At 48.4% G+C, this 15,065-nt stretch overlaps 1 protein-coding gene across 4 annotated transcripts; it reads left to right on the top strand.

The window, feature by feature from the left end:
* The first annotated feature begins 612 nt into the window (after positions 1–612).
* mdc1 (mediator of DNA damage checkpoint 1) lies at positions 613–14,020 on the top strand. 4 transcript variants are annotated; one of them, XM_052064935.1, is made up of 12 exons: positions 613–1,201; positions 1,460–1,836; positions 1,933–2,032; positions 2,191–2,254; positions 3,568–4,532; positions 5,309–5,371; positions 6,273–9,505; positions 10,914–11,012; positions 11,208–11,390; positions 11,467–11,592; positions 11,894–12,004; positions 12,908–14,020. In XM_052064935.1, exons 1-12 carry the CDS (start codon positions 1,021–1,023, stop codon positions 13,112–13,114), a joined length of 5,709 nt encoding a protein of 1,902 aa, XP_051920895.1. In that variant the 5' UTR covers positions 613–1,020; the 3' UTR covers positions 13,115–14,020. The 4 variants fall into 4 exon arrangements, with proteins under 4 accessions (XP_051920895.1, XP_051920894.1, XP_051920896.1 ...); XM_052064934.1 differs by having other exon boundaries at positions 1,460–2,032; XM_052064936.1 differs by having other exon boundaries at positions 1,579–2,032.
* Positions 14,021–15,065: the final 1,045 nt, after the last annotated feature.

The following is a 15,065-nucleotide window of genomic DNA, read 5'->3' on the forward strand; positions in this document are numbered from 1 at the left end:
ATCCAACACACTTGGGCATAGTTTCCAGTGGCACCAGACCAGGATAAAAGCGCTGTATTATTAAGTCATGTAATATCTGCTTTGCAAGCAATATTATTGTTAAGGCTGCATAACCAACATGACAAGATGGCCAAGCGGGCATTCGGGAATAATAAGCCACACGTAAAATTCGTATACCTCGCTCGAACCTCGCTGCATTTATTCAGGCACTGATAAGAGGTATGGATGATATACATATTTTATAAATATTTAAGTGTATACATTGAAGGAGAGTAAGGCTCTTCATTAGAAATTCATAGCAAGGCCAAATGGCCAAAACATAACAGGCTACTTTTTTTATTATCTAACCACAGGAACATTTACATAGGTTAGTCAAAAATAACTACAGTGTGTATGACAGCAACCAAATATTCCCTTTCAGGAAATGACACTAAGCATTTTTTTAAAATTCCGCGTTCCCTTTAAGAGACACGTGGCGCGAAACAACTCCGTAATTCTGATCCAATCAGAGTCTTGACAATCCAGAACGGAAGTGCAAATAGCCAATGGGTGTGTAGTACATACGAAATACCCTCACCATGACCAATTACGCGAGGTCTTAACATTATTGTAGGCGTGATCTCGCGCCACCCGGAAAAACGTTAAAGTTGTTTATCTTTTCTTTGAGTGCAGTGGTGTTCCGCGAGGCAAGTATACACCAGTTACTTACACCATGTTCTAAGTTCATATTTATGATATCAAATAGGAAAATGTACAATATTTAGCCACCAGAATGATCAACAATCCGGTTGCTTTGAACTTGCCTTGTTATTTTTGTGCTGGATTTATCCAGTTACATTTGAGTCCTAAACTCATTTTATCAGTTTGTTCACTAACGCAATGAAAGCACAAGATTTGGGGGGCGGATTCGGTCAGGGCAGCTGCCATGCGAACGTTCTTGCAGGAGCTCATAACCGTTCACGCTAACGTTAGCCACGTAGCATCTGATAGTGGCTTAGAAGAAGGCTACAACAATCGGATATGAAATGTGTGATTATGATTGGCAGACTGCCTCCTTCCTGGCGAGGAATGGACGCTACTCAGGCTGTCAACGACTCCTTATTTGAGTCAGATGAGGAGGAAAAGGAAGAGAAGCCAACCAAGCCACGGCAACCTTTAGCCAAGCTCTGCATCTTGAAGAATGATCACGTTCCTGAAAGAGGTGAGAGGCAGGCGCAAGTGAATAAACCAACGTTCTGTAGGTCATGATAGGAGTCTCTACATAAGGGCTTTAATTCATACCCTATGCTAATACCAATTATTAGTAATCAAGGTGACCAATCACCAATATTTCGAGCCAATATTCCTTTTCAGAATAAGGGAAGATAAAGGCATCCATTAATTAAAAACTCCAACTTAAGCATGCTTATTGAATAACTATTCCCCCGAATTTGGCTGACACTGCATTTTCTGTCCACAGAATTTCCCCTTTTTATGGGCGATAACGTGCTCGGTCGTGACGTTAGCACCTGCACGCTGCCCTTGCTGGCGCCCTCCGTGTCTAAACAGCACGCCGCCATCCGCATCTCCCTCCATCAGAGGCGAGGATCCCGCAGCGGAGTGGAGATTGAGGCCGTGGTGCGCGACTTGGGCAGCATGAACGGCACCCGCATTGGCCGCGTCAAGTTGATCCCCAACATACCTTACCCCCTCAGCGAGGGGAACCGTCTGTTCATGGCGGACATGCCATGTCAGTACCTCGGCATAGACGACGCACACCAAAACATCGGGGGTCGGCCGTTGGGCGTTGGTATCAGTTTAGCGAAGGATTCTGTCGAGAAGAGAGATGGCCTCAAGGTGAGTGCCGGCCAGATGTCGCAGGCTTGGGCTAAGGTTTCGCCTCTGGGTAAAGCAGAGAAGAAGCCTGCAAAGAACAGCTGTGTGTCGTTTGAGGCCACTCCAGTCCAGCCGCAGCGGACTCTGGTTCCGGAATCGGAGTCGGACTCTGACGGGGAGGGGCCGAGGAACAGAGAGAGCCGGCGCAAGCTTCAAGGTATGTGTATGATTTGTAACGGTACGGAAAATGGTTTAGCAAGTAGGGATGGTCGATGTAGCTCAGCTTCCCGTCATTTTCCCTCCTCTCGGGCGAATTCATCATTTTGGCCTCTATATTGTGCTGTCTGCCTTCCTAATTTTCCTGAATACTTACAGGATCAGATTCCAGCCCCACCTGCTCAACCTTCTTGAGTCCCACAAACAAAATAGTCCCTGAAAGGTATGTTTTACTCTTTTTTTTTTAAACTGATCCCTCAATTCAGGGTGTACTAATGAAGGTTATTTTAGTTTGACGAAAACATACAACAAATAACTAAATCTAAAGTTGAAAAAAGAAATACGTGAACATCAAATGAAAACGATAATGCTTACCAAAAAAAAAAAAAACTAACTGAAACTGCAATAAACATTGACAACATGTTATCTTTGGTCATTAAATGGAATATATGATCTTTTGGGGGTTGATTACAAATGTATTTTATCATCTTCCGAGCCACTTGATCCTCACAAGGGTCGCGGGGGGTGCTGGGCAGTAGGCGGGGGACACCCTGAATCGGTTGCCAGCCAATCGCAGGGCACACAGAGACGGACAACCATCCACGCTCACACTCACACCTAGGGACAATTTAGAGTGTTCAATCAGACGGCCACGCATGTTTTTGGAATGTGGGAGGAAACCGGAGCACCCGGAGAAAACCCACGCAGGCCCGGGGAGAACATGCAAACTCCACACAGGGAGGCCGGAGCTGGAATCGAACCCGGTACCTCTGCACTGTGAAGCCGACGTGCTAACCACTGGACTACCAGGCGGCCCCAAATGTATTTTATTTTAATTTTATTTTTTTTGGTATTCCAGCAGTGTCGGCTGAAGGAAGGTCGAACAGTTGTCAGGGAGTTGTGGACCTTACTGTGCGTCACCTATAATACATTAATAACATGCCATCAGATCATGTCGCCCTGAGGCGACAGCAATGCTTGCGGCGAGGCTGTCACACGTAAAAAAAAAAAAAAAAAGTAATACTAAAACCAATACAAAGTAAACTAAAAGAAAGCATTTTTGAAAAACTAAAACACACGTGGCAGGTTGATTAGACATTCTTAATTAAATTGAACCTTAGCTGTGATTGTCCGATGATGTGCGCCCTGCGATTGCTGGCAACCAGTGTAGGTTGTACCTCGCCTACTGCCTGTAGACAACTGGGATAGGCTCCAGCACGCCCGCGGGCCTCCTGAGGATAAAGCGGTTCAGATAACGGATGGATAAAACTAATCCCAACTAACAAACCTATTCTGAAATCTAATTCAAACAAACCATGTCTAAAAAATGAATCAAACTCAAAAATGAAATTAAAAACTAACTATAATTAAAATTCCCAAAACTATTATCACCCTGGTGCTAGCTAACTCGCGACCCCAACGAGCACAAGTGTTGAAGGAAAGTGGATGGATAGCTACAAAAACACCAATGAAGGCCTCACGATGAAAGTTTAAGCTGCTTGTACATCCGAGTAATAATTTCGGTCTTTTCCATAGTCCCGACTGTGCGGATGGAACACCCATCACGCCGTCATCATCGACCAGAGAGACGTCTCACGGTCATGTCAGTTTCGGCAAAGAAGAGTCAGACGTGGATGCTGGGGGACAGCAGAAAAAGGACACGCTAGCGTTTGTGGACGACAGTGACGAGGAGCGTGCGGGGGCGGCAGAAAATGGCCCTACGCCGGGAACGGCGGACTTTGCGCTAGAGCAGCTGAAAACCCCGGCCAGCTTTACGGAGGTGGAGTCGCCGCAACGATCCACAAGCACCGCGGCCCCACATGCCATCTCTAAATTTAACATGGACAGCGACACTGATGTGGAGGAGGATGCTGGCGAGCCCAAAGCGGTGCCTGACCAGACATCGGACGTGGATTGCTTTCATATGGACAGCGATACAGATGTGGACGACGACACAGGCACCCCATCGGCACCCCCCGCGCCGCCCCAGGAAGGTGAAGGTCATCCTGACGTGAAAGCCGAGGGTAAAAAAGGTGATGCGGCGCCTCCGTTGCTGCCAGATGACTTCCAGCTCGACAGCGACACAGACGTGGACGAGGAGGCTGACGGCAACAGCGGGGATACGGCACCCACCGGGCTAGCCTCCATTGGGAACGTTTCAGAGCCAGAAGACGACCAGGCCGTCCTCGCTCTTAATACACAAGCAAATGTCAGTGATTCGGCTGCGGGATCACATAACAGCAATGCGGTCCAAGATCCTCCCCGCTCGTCACCACCTGTCGCCACCGCGCCCTCCTCAGCCACCCCCGGTATCGCCGCGGCAGCAGCTGCTCAGTCAGAATCTGACAAAGACACAGATGTGGATGAGTCCAGTGCGCCCCCTGCTGAACGGGACAGTGATACAGACGCGGAAGAAGAGGAAAATGCAATAAGTCTTCCACGGACGGAAGGTTTACAGTTTCCACGTGTGCAAAATTGCTCGACCCCTGTGCAACTGCCAGGTAAAAAAAAAAAACAGGATGAGTTAGATCTGTGCAATTGACGAAGAGCGGCCTCAAAAATGTGTTTGTTGTTGTGATTGTTTCTCTGTCACCAAGCTAAATACACATACTCCTCAGTCAGAATTGAGAATTCTCACCTTTGTACCGTGAACCTCTGTTTCTCGAGAGGATATGCACCAGTGAACGACAATCTGCGATAGAGAGAGACCGTATCAAATTTCCCCCCGCCCCCCAAAAAATTGTTTTACTCCTCCTATGCGCTTGAAACGCAATCGAACGTAACAAAACAGACTTAACCCTTCCCAAAACATGTTAAAAACACACATAACTCATTCAGTACAGGCCGATTCTAGACCAAGTCTGAAAAGACGTCTAAAGACGTCTTTGGGAGTGAATGAGTTAAATGTACACTTTTAACTTTGATGTCTGCACCACAGTTCTGAGGTTCGGGTTTCTAGAATCGGTTTGCATGTTTTGCCGTGGGACTCTGGCTTCTTCCCACATTCCCGAAAGGGTCACGCTTGGTTCATTGAAGGCTCGCTGAGTGCTTCTTCTGATTGGCCGATGATCGGTGCAGATTGTACGGCATAGACTCCAGTTCACCCCTGACCCTGACCTCAAATTAGGACAAGCGCATTAAAAAATGCATGCGGATTCGGGATGTAATTCAGTATTATTTGTCTCACATTTCTTTTGTCTATGCAGCTAAGAAAGTTTTGGTAAGATGATGCTCTGAGTTAAGGATGTTGTTGTTATTTTGACCTGGATGTTTTCAGAAGGAGACGTGGAACAGATGGCAACCCAAGCTTTCCTCGCACCTTCCCTGGATCCATTTGAACGTAAGTTAGTGTTGAGCAACTGGCTGCCCAACTTCTGTCATTTAACTTAGCCCGAAATGCAACGCGAGGTAAAAAGTACTTCCCTTTTTTATTTCATATATCTTCCGAGCCGCTTGATCCTCACTAGGGTCGCGGGGGGTGCTGGAGCCTATCCCAGCCGTCTTCGGGCAGTAGGCGGGGGACACCCTGAATCGGTTGCCAGCCAATCGCAGGGCACACATAGACGAACAACCATCCGCACTCGGACTCACACCTAGGGACAACTTCAGAGAGTTCAATCAGCCTGCCACGCATATTTTTGGAATGTGGGAGGAAACCGGAGCACCCGGAGAAAACCCACGCAGGCCCGGGGAGAACATGCAAACTCCACACAGGGAGGCCGGAACTGGAATCGAACCCGGTACCTCTGCACTGTGAAGCCGACGTGCTAACCACTGGACTACCGGGCCGCCCTTATTTCATATATATGAAAAAAAAAGATGTACAGTATGCCCCCCCCCCAAAAAAAATAAAAATTAAGCCCACGAATAATGTTGAGACGCTGGCGACTTGGCAAACAAGACATCCAAGCTCTATTTCATTTTGCACACCAAATTTCATGACTAGTATTTGTGAAAAAAAAAACTAAAACAAGTTGAAAAAAAATCATAAAACTGCCCTGAAAACGAATTAAACTACATAAAAAAATTCCAACACAAATAAAAACTAATAATAATTAGAACTCCAAAGTTAGAATATCCCTGACACAGGCCTGATTGGGGGGGTTTACCTGATCTCAACCAAACTGTAGCCCCCCCCCCCCCCCCCCCCGGGGTGTGAAATAGCTTTATTTGGTAACTTTTTCCATATTTCCAAGACACTGCTGAAAGCCCCCTTCCAAAATGTCCCTTGCCTTACCCAGGTGTCTTCAACGGTGCGGGTAGAGCGGCGACCTTAAACGGCCAGGAGGACGAAGAGGACTTTGCTGTGGCCGAAACGCAATCGTTCATCCTTCAGCCCCAAGGGCAGATCCGCAGTTGCGACAATGGCGCCAAGCCAGCCTCGGGCTGTAAGTCACCCGGCGAGGGCACGGACGAACTGGCTAGCGGGGGAATTACTTCCAGCTTCCAGCTGGGGTTGTCTGACAGCAGCCACCTTCAGAGTGCGGCCCAAGCTCTGGCAATGGAGAGCACGCAGGCCTTCGACTCTGATCCGAATACAAAGCCACTAAATGCAGACACGACGGCCTCGCTTGGCAACGACGTCAACATCGAGGCTACCCAGGCCTTCGAGGCCCGCCAGGCACCCGACAGTAGTCCGCCCATGCCCGCGGTGAATACGAAGATAAATCTTGCTTTTCAAGAAACGCAGGCCTATATTTCAGAGCCTTGCAGTGAGTCTGAAGAAGAGCCGAAGGAAAAGACCGAGACCCGACCTCCTTTTGACTCGCCCATCTCGCTTTTGGCTGAAACCAAACTCGCGGTTGCTCGTCGTCCAAGAGAAGCCGAGGACCCGAGCGCAGAGCAGCCGCAGCTGGAAGAAGCAACTCAACTTTTGACCGACGTGGACATCGTGGAAAGGCAGCCTGCAGCTGCAAGTCAAACGGAAGACAGTCATGGAGAAGACGCGTTGGAAGTCTTATCCGAAACAAACGTACAACTCGACGAAGTCGCGCAGCCCATTGCGAGTTCTTCTGCTTGGACTGCGAATTGTCAGCTTATGAGTATGGTCGCAACCCAGCCCATGGCTACGAGCGAGATTGAAGAAAGCGACGATGAAGACCCCATTCCTATCTGGGCTCAAGGAAAAGTAGAGCTTGATAAAGAAATCAAAGCCAACATGAGTTCTTCTGCTTTGCCCGCTGATCATCAACCTTGGGGTTTAGCCGCAACCCAGCCCATGGCTGCGACTGAAATTGAAGAAAGCGACGACGAGGACTCGAGTCCAGTTTCGGCTGAAGGAAAAGGACAGCTTGATCGAGAAATGAAACCCAAAGGGAGTTCTTCCGCTTTGCTCGCGAGTCATCAGCCTTGCCTTGTAAATTTGAGTAAACATGAGGAAACCGTCAGCAAAAACTCAACTGAAGTCTCGCATGAAAGTAAAATGAAGTCAAATAACGAGGAAAGCAAAGATGAAGACTTGATTGCAGTCTTACGTGATAGAAAAGCGCAGCTTGATCAAGACCGACAACGTCATCCAAATTCTTGCAGTTTAGCGGCTCATCATCTGTCTTTGAGTATCGCCCCCACCCAGCCCATGACGCTGAGTGAAAATGAGGAAACGGATCTCGAAGACTCAGTCGAAGTTTTGCACCAGAGCAAACTGCTACTCAATAAAGAGACGCTAGCCAGGACAGGTTCTTGCGCAGTTCCAACCCCGCCTGCGAGTAGAGCTGCGACCCAGCCGACGGCGACAAGCGAGGAGAGCGATGAGGATGAGGACTCGCTTCCAGTCTTGCGTGGTAGAAGAAAAGCGAGGCCGCTGCAAATCATCGAGGACACGCAGTCCTTCGGCGGTACTCTTGAAATCCCATCAGACGGTTGGAATGAGAAAAGTCCGTCAAAGAACGGAGCCGAAGGCCTAGGGGGCAGTAATGAGCCCCCGTCGGTAACTCCGATACAACCAGAAGAAGAGGAGACTCGGACTAATTTTGACAGCTTGCCGAAAAACGATGAAGATGAACCGGATCCTGGTCAGGAAGAAAAAGCCAAAGTTTCTTCTGCTGGAACTCCGCCCATGGACACGTGTGAAGAGGAAGAAGCCGACAGCGAGATCTTCATCCCCGGCTCGAGGAAAAGAAAAGCCAAGCCGTTGCAAATTGAAGATGAGACTCAGTCGCTCGTATCTCCTCAAGGCGAGGACGAGAGATGTGAGATCCCAAATTCTGCACCTTCTGCGGTTGACTGTCCGCCAAAGAGCGCCGAGGAACCAGGCCCGCGGGCCCAACAGAGTCGATCTGAAGTCGGAACGAGTGTCGCTGTCAAACGCTCAAAAGAAACGCGGTCCCAATTGAGAGAAAAGGAGGAGCCCAGGGAAAAAAGACAAACAAGAAGCAAGATGGGGAAGCCCGGCGTAGCTGGGAGCGCGCTTGAGGAAGAGGCCACCAGGCGGCAGAGCGATCCCCTCGGGGTTCGAGGCGGGAACCAAGAGAGACGACAAGGTCCAAATGGAAAGAAGGGAGGAGAAGAAACGGAACAGTCGCAAGCGGCGGAGGATCGACAAAGACGCCAGAGACTGGAAACCAAAGAACAACCCGGACGGGAGAAAGCAGACAAAGCGCCTCAACGCAACCGAGAAGGAAAACCTGAGGCCACGCCGAGAGGCCGAAGAGGAACCAGAAGAACCGCTGCCGCTCTTCCCGTAGCGGCCGCAGATCAAGACGACGGCCCGGCCAAGAGGACCAGATCGCGCTCTAACTCTGTCAGCTCTGAGGTGTCCGCTTCGAGCGCCCAAGGAAGTCGAGGCCGAGGGCCGCGGACGTCCGATGGTTCCGCCGCCAAACGACCACCGGAGCAGGACAGTCGCGGCACTCCTACCCCGGGTGCGCTTTCCAGATCCAGCTCCTCCAACTCCCTGGCTTCGGACATGTCTTGCAGCAGCCTCGGCTCTCGGAGAGGGGCGGCGGGGAGGCAACCAGGAAGCGGGCGCAAAACCGAACCCGGGCCCAGCTCAATCGGCCCGCCTATCTCCAGTCAGAGTCCCGCTCCTGCACCTCGGTCGCGGGGCCAAAGGGGCAAGACGGTAGACGTTTCCCCCACTTCGCTTTGTGATGCGAATGACAAGGGGAAGCCCGCTTCAAAACGGGCGCCGGTCACGAGGGGGGGAAGGCGAGCAACTGTAACAGAAGCCTCAAATGCATGTGAGGGGAACAACTCCGCCAGTGAATCTCCCCTCCCTCAAAGAAACATCAGGGGTAGAGCTCAGAGGACGGTAAAAGGTGAAGTCTTCGAGGCGCTGGTCACCCCCCGGGGCAGCAATGAGGTGGAGGCCAAAGACGCGGTCCAAGGCAGGAAGCGAGTGATGAAGGCAGAAGTGCAAGATGAGAATCCAGATCCAGTCCAGGCCAAGAGAAGAGCCAAAGCATCCTGTGCTCAGGGGGGCAGGAATGCGTATGGAAATGCGACATCCGTCCGCGGTTCTGGTCAAGGCGCCCAGGTAAGTCAAGTCGGTCTCCGCTTTTTTCTTCGATTGGATGTTGGACTGAAATAAACTCTGAAATATCGGTGGTTGCCCACGTTGCAACCAGATTTTCGCTTGATGATGACGGTCGAGCCGCCATACTTTGGCTCGTGCCTTTCAGACAGAATCGTCAAAGCAGAATACGGGGCCGGCTCGCCCATTCGGACATTGAGGGTGGATGCTATGCGCGCTACGGACTGCAGGGGGCGCCAAGATGAGAATGAGAAGGGGAAAAAAAATCACCTTGAATATAATTGTATTTGTTTATATTAACTCTTGGGCGGCCCGGTAGTCCAGTGGTTAGCACGTCGGCTTCACAGTGCAGAGGTACCTGGTTCGATTCCAGCTCCGGCCTCCCTTTGTGGAGTTTGCATGTTCTCCCCGGGCCTGCGTGGGTTTTCTCCGGGTGCTTCCTCCCACATTCCAAAAATATGCATGGCAGGCTGATTGAACACTCCAAATTGTCCCTAGGTGTGAGTGTGAGTGCGAATGGTTGTTCGTCTCTGTGTGCTCTGCGATTGGCTGGCAACCGATTCAGGGTGTCCCCCGCCTACTGCCCGGAGACAGCTGGGATAGGCTCCAGCACCCCCCGCGACCCTAGTGAGGATCAAGCGGTTAGGAAGATGAATGAATGAATGAATGAATATATTAACTCTTCAAATGGAAAAGATACGGTAATAGGCCTGTAGGTTAAAAATAAATCCAAATAAGTCCCGACGACTTTTTATTACCTTATGGCCAAATGTAGTGTGTTGTACAACATTACCTTTCAACAACATTAACTATAGTTAACTGTAGTTAACTGTAGTTAATGCAGCCGCGATCCACTCGATCGTATTGGAAAATTTTAACAGAGATTCCATACCACTGGCGAACTTCATTTCGAATCTGCCGGATTCTGCCAGTGACACGAGGGGCGAGAAGGGAGGTGTTGAAACTCTAGTGCGCCGCACCTGCTGGATATCGATGGAGACGCCTGTCACCGCATTCAGAAATTCTGCCGCGGTTTGGAATCTCAAGTGGAAAAAAAACTTTGCGATGATCTTTTCACGGACGCAAAGTACAGCGTCGATATCGAAGAATATCTGCGAGAGCTTTGCGTGATATTAGGAGTGAGGTACCTGGCACCCACGCGGAGAGTATCGCACCGCTGGCTGTCCGCCTATGATGTCATGGAGAGGAAGTCCACTTTCATCTCTGCTTTTTCAACTAAAGCGCTTCAAGTCATCATCACTGAAAGCATGACACATTCTTTCCCTCTCACCAAGCCCACCGGAGCACCCCTCACTCACCGCGAACGTCACCGTCGATGCCCTAAATCAACGACGTGGAAAATGAATGGCTTCCCCCCAACACTGATTTTAAGGCGTTGATCTTTTCAAAGGGAGATCCTTCCGTGAAATCCTCCCCCGTGACCACCAGCAACTCTTCCGCTTTCCTGTCACAGAGTTGCCGACCATGTGATGCCAGCCACTCTTATAAGGTTCGTGTGTTGTTGTTGAACGTCGTTCAAGTGTGTTGCTCTGTTGTTCAGAGTGCCCCCCAAAAAATGGAAACTGGTGCGGGCAGTACTTGGAAAATAAACACTTAGAAAATGCAAATGAATGCGAGACATAGAAGAAGCCGTCATGGCACCTTGGTTTTGGTTCCGTTGCCGTAACCGGTGTCTCCTGCTCAGGTGCTGTTCACAGGCGTGGTGGACGAAACCGGGGAGAGAGTACTGGCCCGTCTTGGAGGCTCTGTGGCTAATGGCACCGCAGACATGAACTGCCTCGTGGCGGACAAGGTGCGCCGGACTGTCAAGTTCATGTGCGCGGTGGCCAAGGGGATCCCCATAGTCAACATACACTGGCTGAACAAGGTCGGTTCACGGAACGATCGCTGAAAATGAGAAAGTTCTAGCATACGTCTGCAAGGTCTGAGCCGTTTTGTTGCAGAGCGACAAAGCCGGGAGCTTGCTGCCACCCGACGCCTTCATCCTGAGCGATCCAGAGCAGGAGAAGAAGTTCAATTTCCGGCTGAAGGAGTCTCTGAGGCTGGCCAGCAGCCAGCCTCTCTTTCAGGTGCGCTAACGCGTTCACTCCGTTTATTACCGAGAGGATTTTCAGTTCTTCCGGCCCACGTGGCGCTCGGATTAATGTTGATGATGGGCTGAGCCCGCATGCTAACGCAGGATCTAAACAGAGTCACAGCTGGGCCAGGGCCACTGTGCTGAGTCATTTAAAGGATTGTTCTATATGAACAAAAAAAAAAAAAACGCAACAACATGAAGAACCACTCAGAACAACAATGTATTGATCATTACTGAGCAGCCATTTAAAAATAAGAAACAAAATCATGGTTTTGCTTTGTGTTCTTTTCCAGGGCTACAAGATCCACATCACCAAGTCGGTGAAGCCCGAGCCACACCAGATGAGAGACATCATTTCCTGCAGCGGAGCCAGCTTTCTCCCTAAGATGCCTTCTTCACACAAGGTGCGAAGTGCGATCACATCGAGTGTATTTTCTAGTACGGCTTGGGCAATCGAAATCTAATCGGGATTCCAATTTTGGCTTCATGAATGCTGTGTGTCGCTTTTGCAGCGAGCATTTGACGTGTACGTTTTTCTGCTTTCAGAACGCGCTTGAAGTTGTTGATTGACACTCCGAGTTGGAGTTTACTTAAAAACCAAAGATACAAGAAAAAAAAGCCACATTGTAGATATTTCCCACATGACAAGACATGCTTTATTTTAGAAACATCGACAGTGCTAATGCTAGCAGTCAATGTAAATTTCTATTCACGTGCTAGTGCTAAATTTGAGTTGACTTACAGCGGTGATTATTCCTTCAAAAAACGAATGTTGACACACAAATGCTTGTAGGAACACCAACAGACCGCTAACAAAACAACACTCAAAGGCACAAACTAAAAACGCAAAATCACAACTTTTTTTCTTACTCTTTATCTTCCCATTTGTACTCCACACATGCTCCACACTGCCCCTTAGAGGCCATGGTTTGCACATAAGAAACGGCCAGCACTTATTTGTATTGCTTGTTTTTAATTGATATAATTTGAATCTACTATTGGTTTGCTTTCTTACTCATTTATTTGCTGTTTGTTCAAGTTATATATTTGCATTTAGAATTTGGGATTTGTATAAATACAACACAAACTTCCTGGTAGAATAAGCTGCTGAAGTTTCCCATCTAAATGCCTTCATGAAATGTTGCCATTCTTGACAAAGGTTATGCATTTGAATTAATTTAAGTTAGCGTGGTAAATGTGTCTAAAGTGACAAAAACAAATGTGTGTGTGTGTGTGTGTGTGTGTGTGTGTGTGTGTGTGTGTGTGTGTGTGTGTGTGTATGTTTGCTTCGTGTCCTCCCTCATCAGCCTCACACGTTGGTGATCTCCTGCCCGGAGGACTGGCCGCTGTGCCGCGCAGCCGTCTCGGCGTCGCTCCCGGTCGTCTCGGCCGAGTTCGTCTTCTCCGGGATCCTGCAACACAAATTGGACTTTGATGCTCACAAGCTGTCCGCCCCCCCACCGCCCCAGCCGAAGCCTGACGACGGCAGAAGGCGGAGCAGGCGGCTGATGTAGCATCCGGTAGAGCTTTTTGACATTAACAAAATCGACTCTTTTGAGAAGATGTCCCAAAAAATGTACAGCATCAGAGCTGCAAAAGTTTGAATGTCCAACATTTGGAGATAATTACTCACAAAAAGTTGTGCGTGTTCCCAGAAAATTCACGGAAAAGCCACGTGTCAGGTGTTAAACGTCACACTCCTGTTAGTTGGGCATATCTCTATACACACCTGTGGCTCTCGGACTACTCAGAACAACTAACAAGTGTAGGGCCTAATCAATATTTAGCTGTTTAAGCCCCCCCCCCCCCCAAAAAAATACACATTAACATAAAATAGAAGAAAATATTGTAAAGCATTGAAATATTCTGCTCATAATTCATTTCTTTATCATGATTGTAAGTGTTCAGGGACCAAAAAAGAAGACATTTTAGTCAATATATGTATATTTTTTTACAATTAATCAGGCTACTATTTGGGCGATTAATCAGTCCTCAAAATTGTATTCTACTCAATATCAGGCTGAAAAAAAATCCTGATCAGTCGGTGCCCTAGACGATTGCGTCATCAGTTTCCTGTCCATTTTGTCAACTTTTTTTTTTTTAACATAAATCTTCCAGCTTTTACAAGCAGGATGAAAGGGCCTAACGACTCAGCTCGACGTGGCAACTTCCTGCCGCGCGCTTGTTGACTCCATCGGTTCATCTAGGAAAACGGCTCGCATTCGGTTGCCGTGTACTTACCGTCAGTATTTTTTAAATCAAGCATTATTTAAAGCGTGCCGGATGGGAATATTGAGCCGTTCATTATCCCAGTCACCTCCCCTTTGCCACTGAAAGCGCTCGTGGACGCTTCTTGGTAATCAGCTGTTTGTCAAAGCGGGGAAATCATGTTTGTGCGGTGAAACACCCCCCCCCCCCCCCCCCCCCGCTCGTGTTTCCTGGTATGAGAAGTGCAAGGGTGCCTATCCTTTTACTACACTGAGATGAAAATGAACATAACAGTTTCCTCCCGTCTCCATTAACCACCGCCGATTGTTCCATTAGGGCCTCATGCCCTCCTTTTAGCTACTTGGCTGCTTCTGTTTTTTTTTTTTTAAAGAGTTCGTTTTCACTCGTCATGAACATCTAATGCGCTTTATCCTTGCCGCGCAATCAGCCGGAAGTCACCCCTGTACGTGTGCAGATGTGGCGGCAATGTAAAATATTTGCCGTGGCTTGTTACCGGCAGGGGAAAACACCGTTGGGCTGTTCTCTCCTGGAGAAAAATTAACTTTGAACGGGATATGAAGTATATCGAATAAATGGCGTGCCATCATTGGGGGAAAATATATCATGTCGGGGAAGGAGGATGCTGCCTCAAGGAACATTTATGCTGGCCGAGGTGAAGTTATTAATGCTCATGTCTTGATTCAGGTGTTTTTTTTTTATACCTGATTTAGTGCCCTGAGAGAGACACGATGTTACAAAGTCCGAAGTGCAATTCTTCATGATCATGATATCAAAACAATACCTCTCAGGCATGAAAAAAAAGTTCTTTGTTGCTCCAGCTCTTGTATGGGATCCAATGAGATGTTTTTGCCTTTTTGTGAAACAAAAACAGGACGTTCTATGAAATTGTTAAAAAAAAAAAGTCATGAATAAAGAGGGTAATAGACAAGAAAGAATCATTTTTCATTGAGGATAAAGAATATATGCCTGTGGTGCTGCATTGTTAGTGTACTTTGCAACTGCACACGACTACAGTAATTTCTGTATTAGTTTTCAAATGAGTTTTCTTTTTCTACGTGGCTTTTCTCCGGGGTAAATTGCTCCTAGGTGTGAGTGTGAGCGCAAATGGTCGTCTATGTGTGCCCTGCGATTGGCTGGCAACCAGGTGCAGGTTTTTCACACCCAAATGAGCCGTTCAGAAGTCCCATTGAGATTAGATCAATTTAGCATCTGTCGCTTCCCAACGCAGCAAAATAT

This window comes from Hippocampus zosterae, chromosome 5 (assembly GCF_025434085.1).
Source record: "Hippocampus zosterae strain Florida chromosome 5, ASM2543408v3, whole genome shotgun sequence".
Taxonomy (NCBI): Eukaryota; Metazoa; Chordata; class Actinopteri; order Syngnathiformes; family Syngnathidae; genus Hippocampus; species Hippocampus zosterae.

What these genes read in the sequence shown, in the direction of transcription:
- mdc1 (XM_052064934.1), top strand. Translation starts at nt 1,021, where the DNA reads ATGAAATGTGTGATTATGATTGGCAGACTGCCTCCTTCCTGGCGAGGA. An exon ending in AACAAAATAGTCCCTGAAAG is followed by an intron (nt 2,255 to 3,567) that starts GTATGTTTTACT and finishes TCTTTTCCATAG; the next exon opens with TCCCGACTGTGCGGATGGAA. An exon ending in GACCCCTGTGCAACTGCCAG is followed by an intron (nt 4,533 to 5,308) that starts GTAAAAAAAAAA and finishes GGATGTTTTCAG; the next exon opens with AAGGAGACGTGGAACAGATG.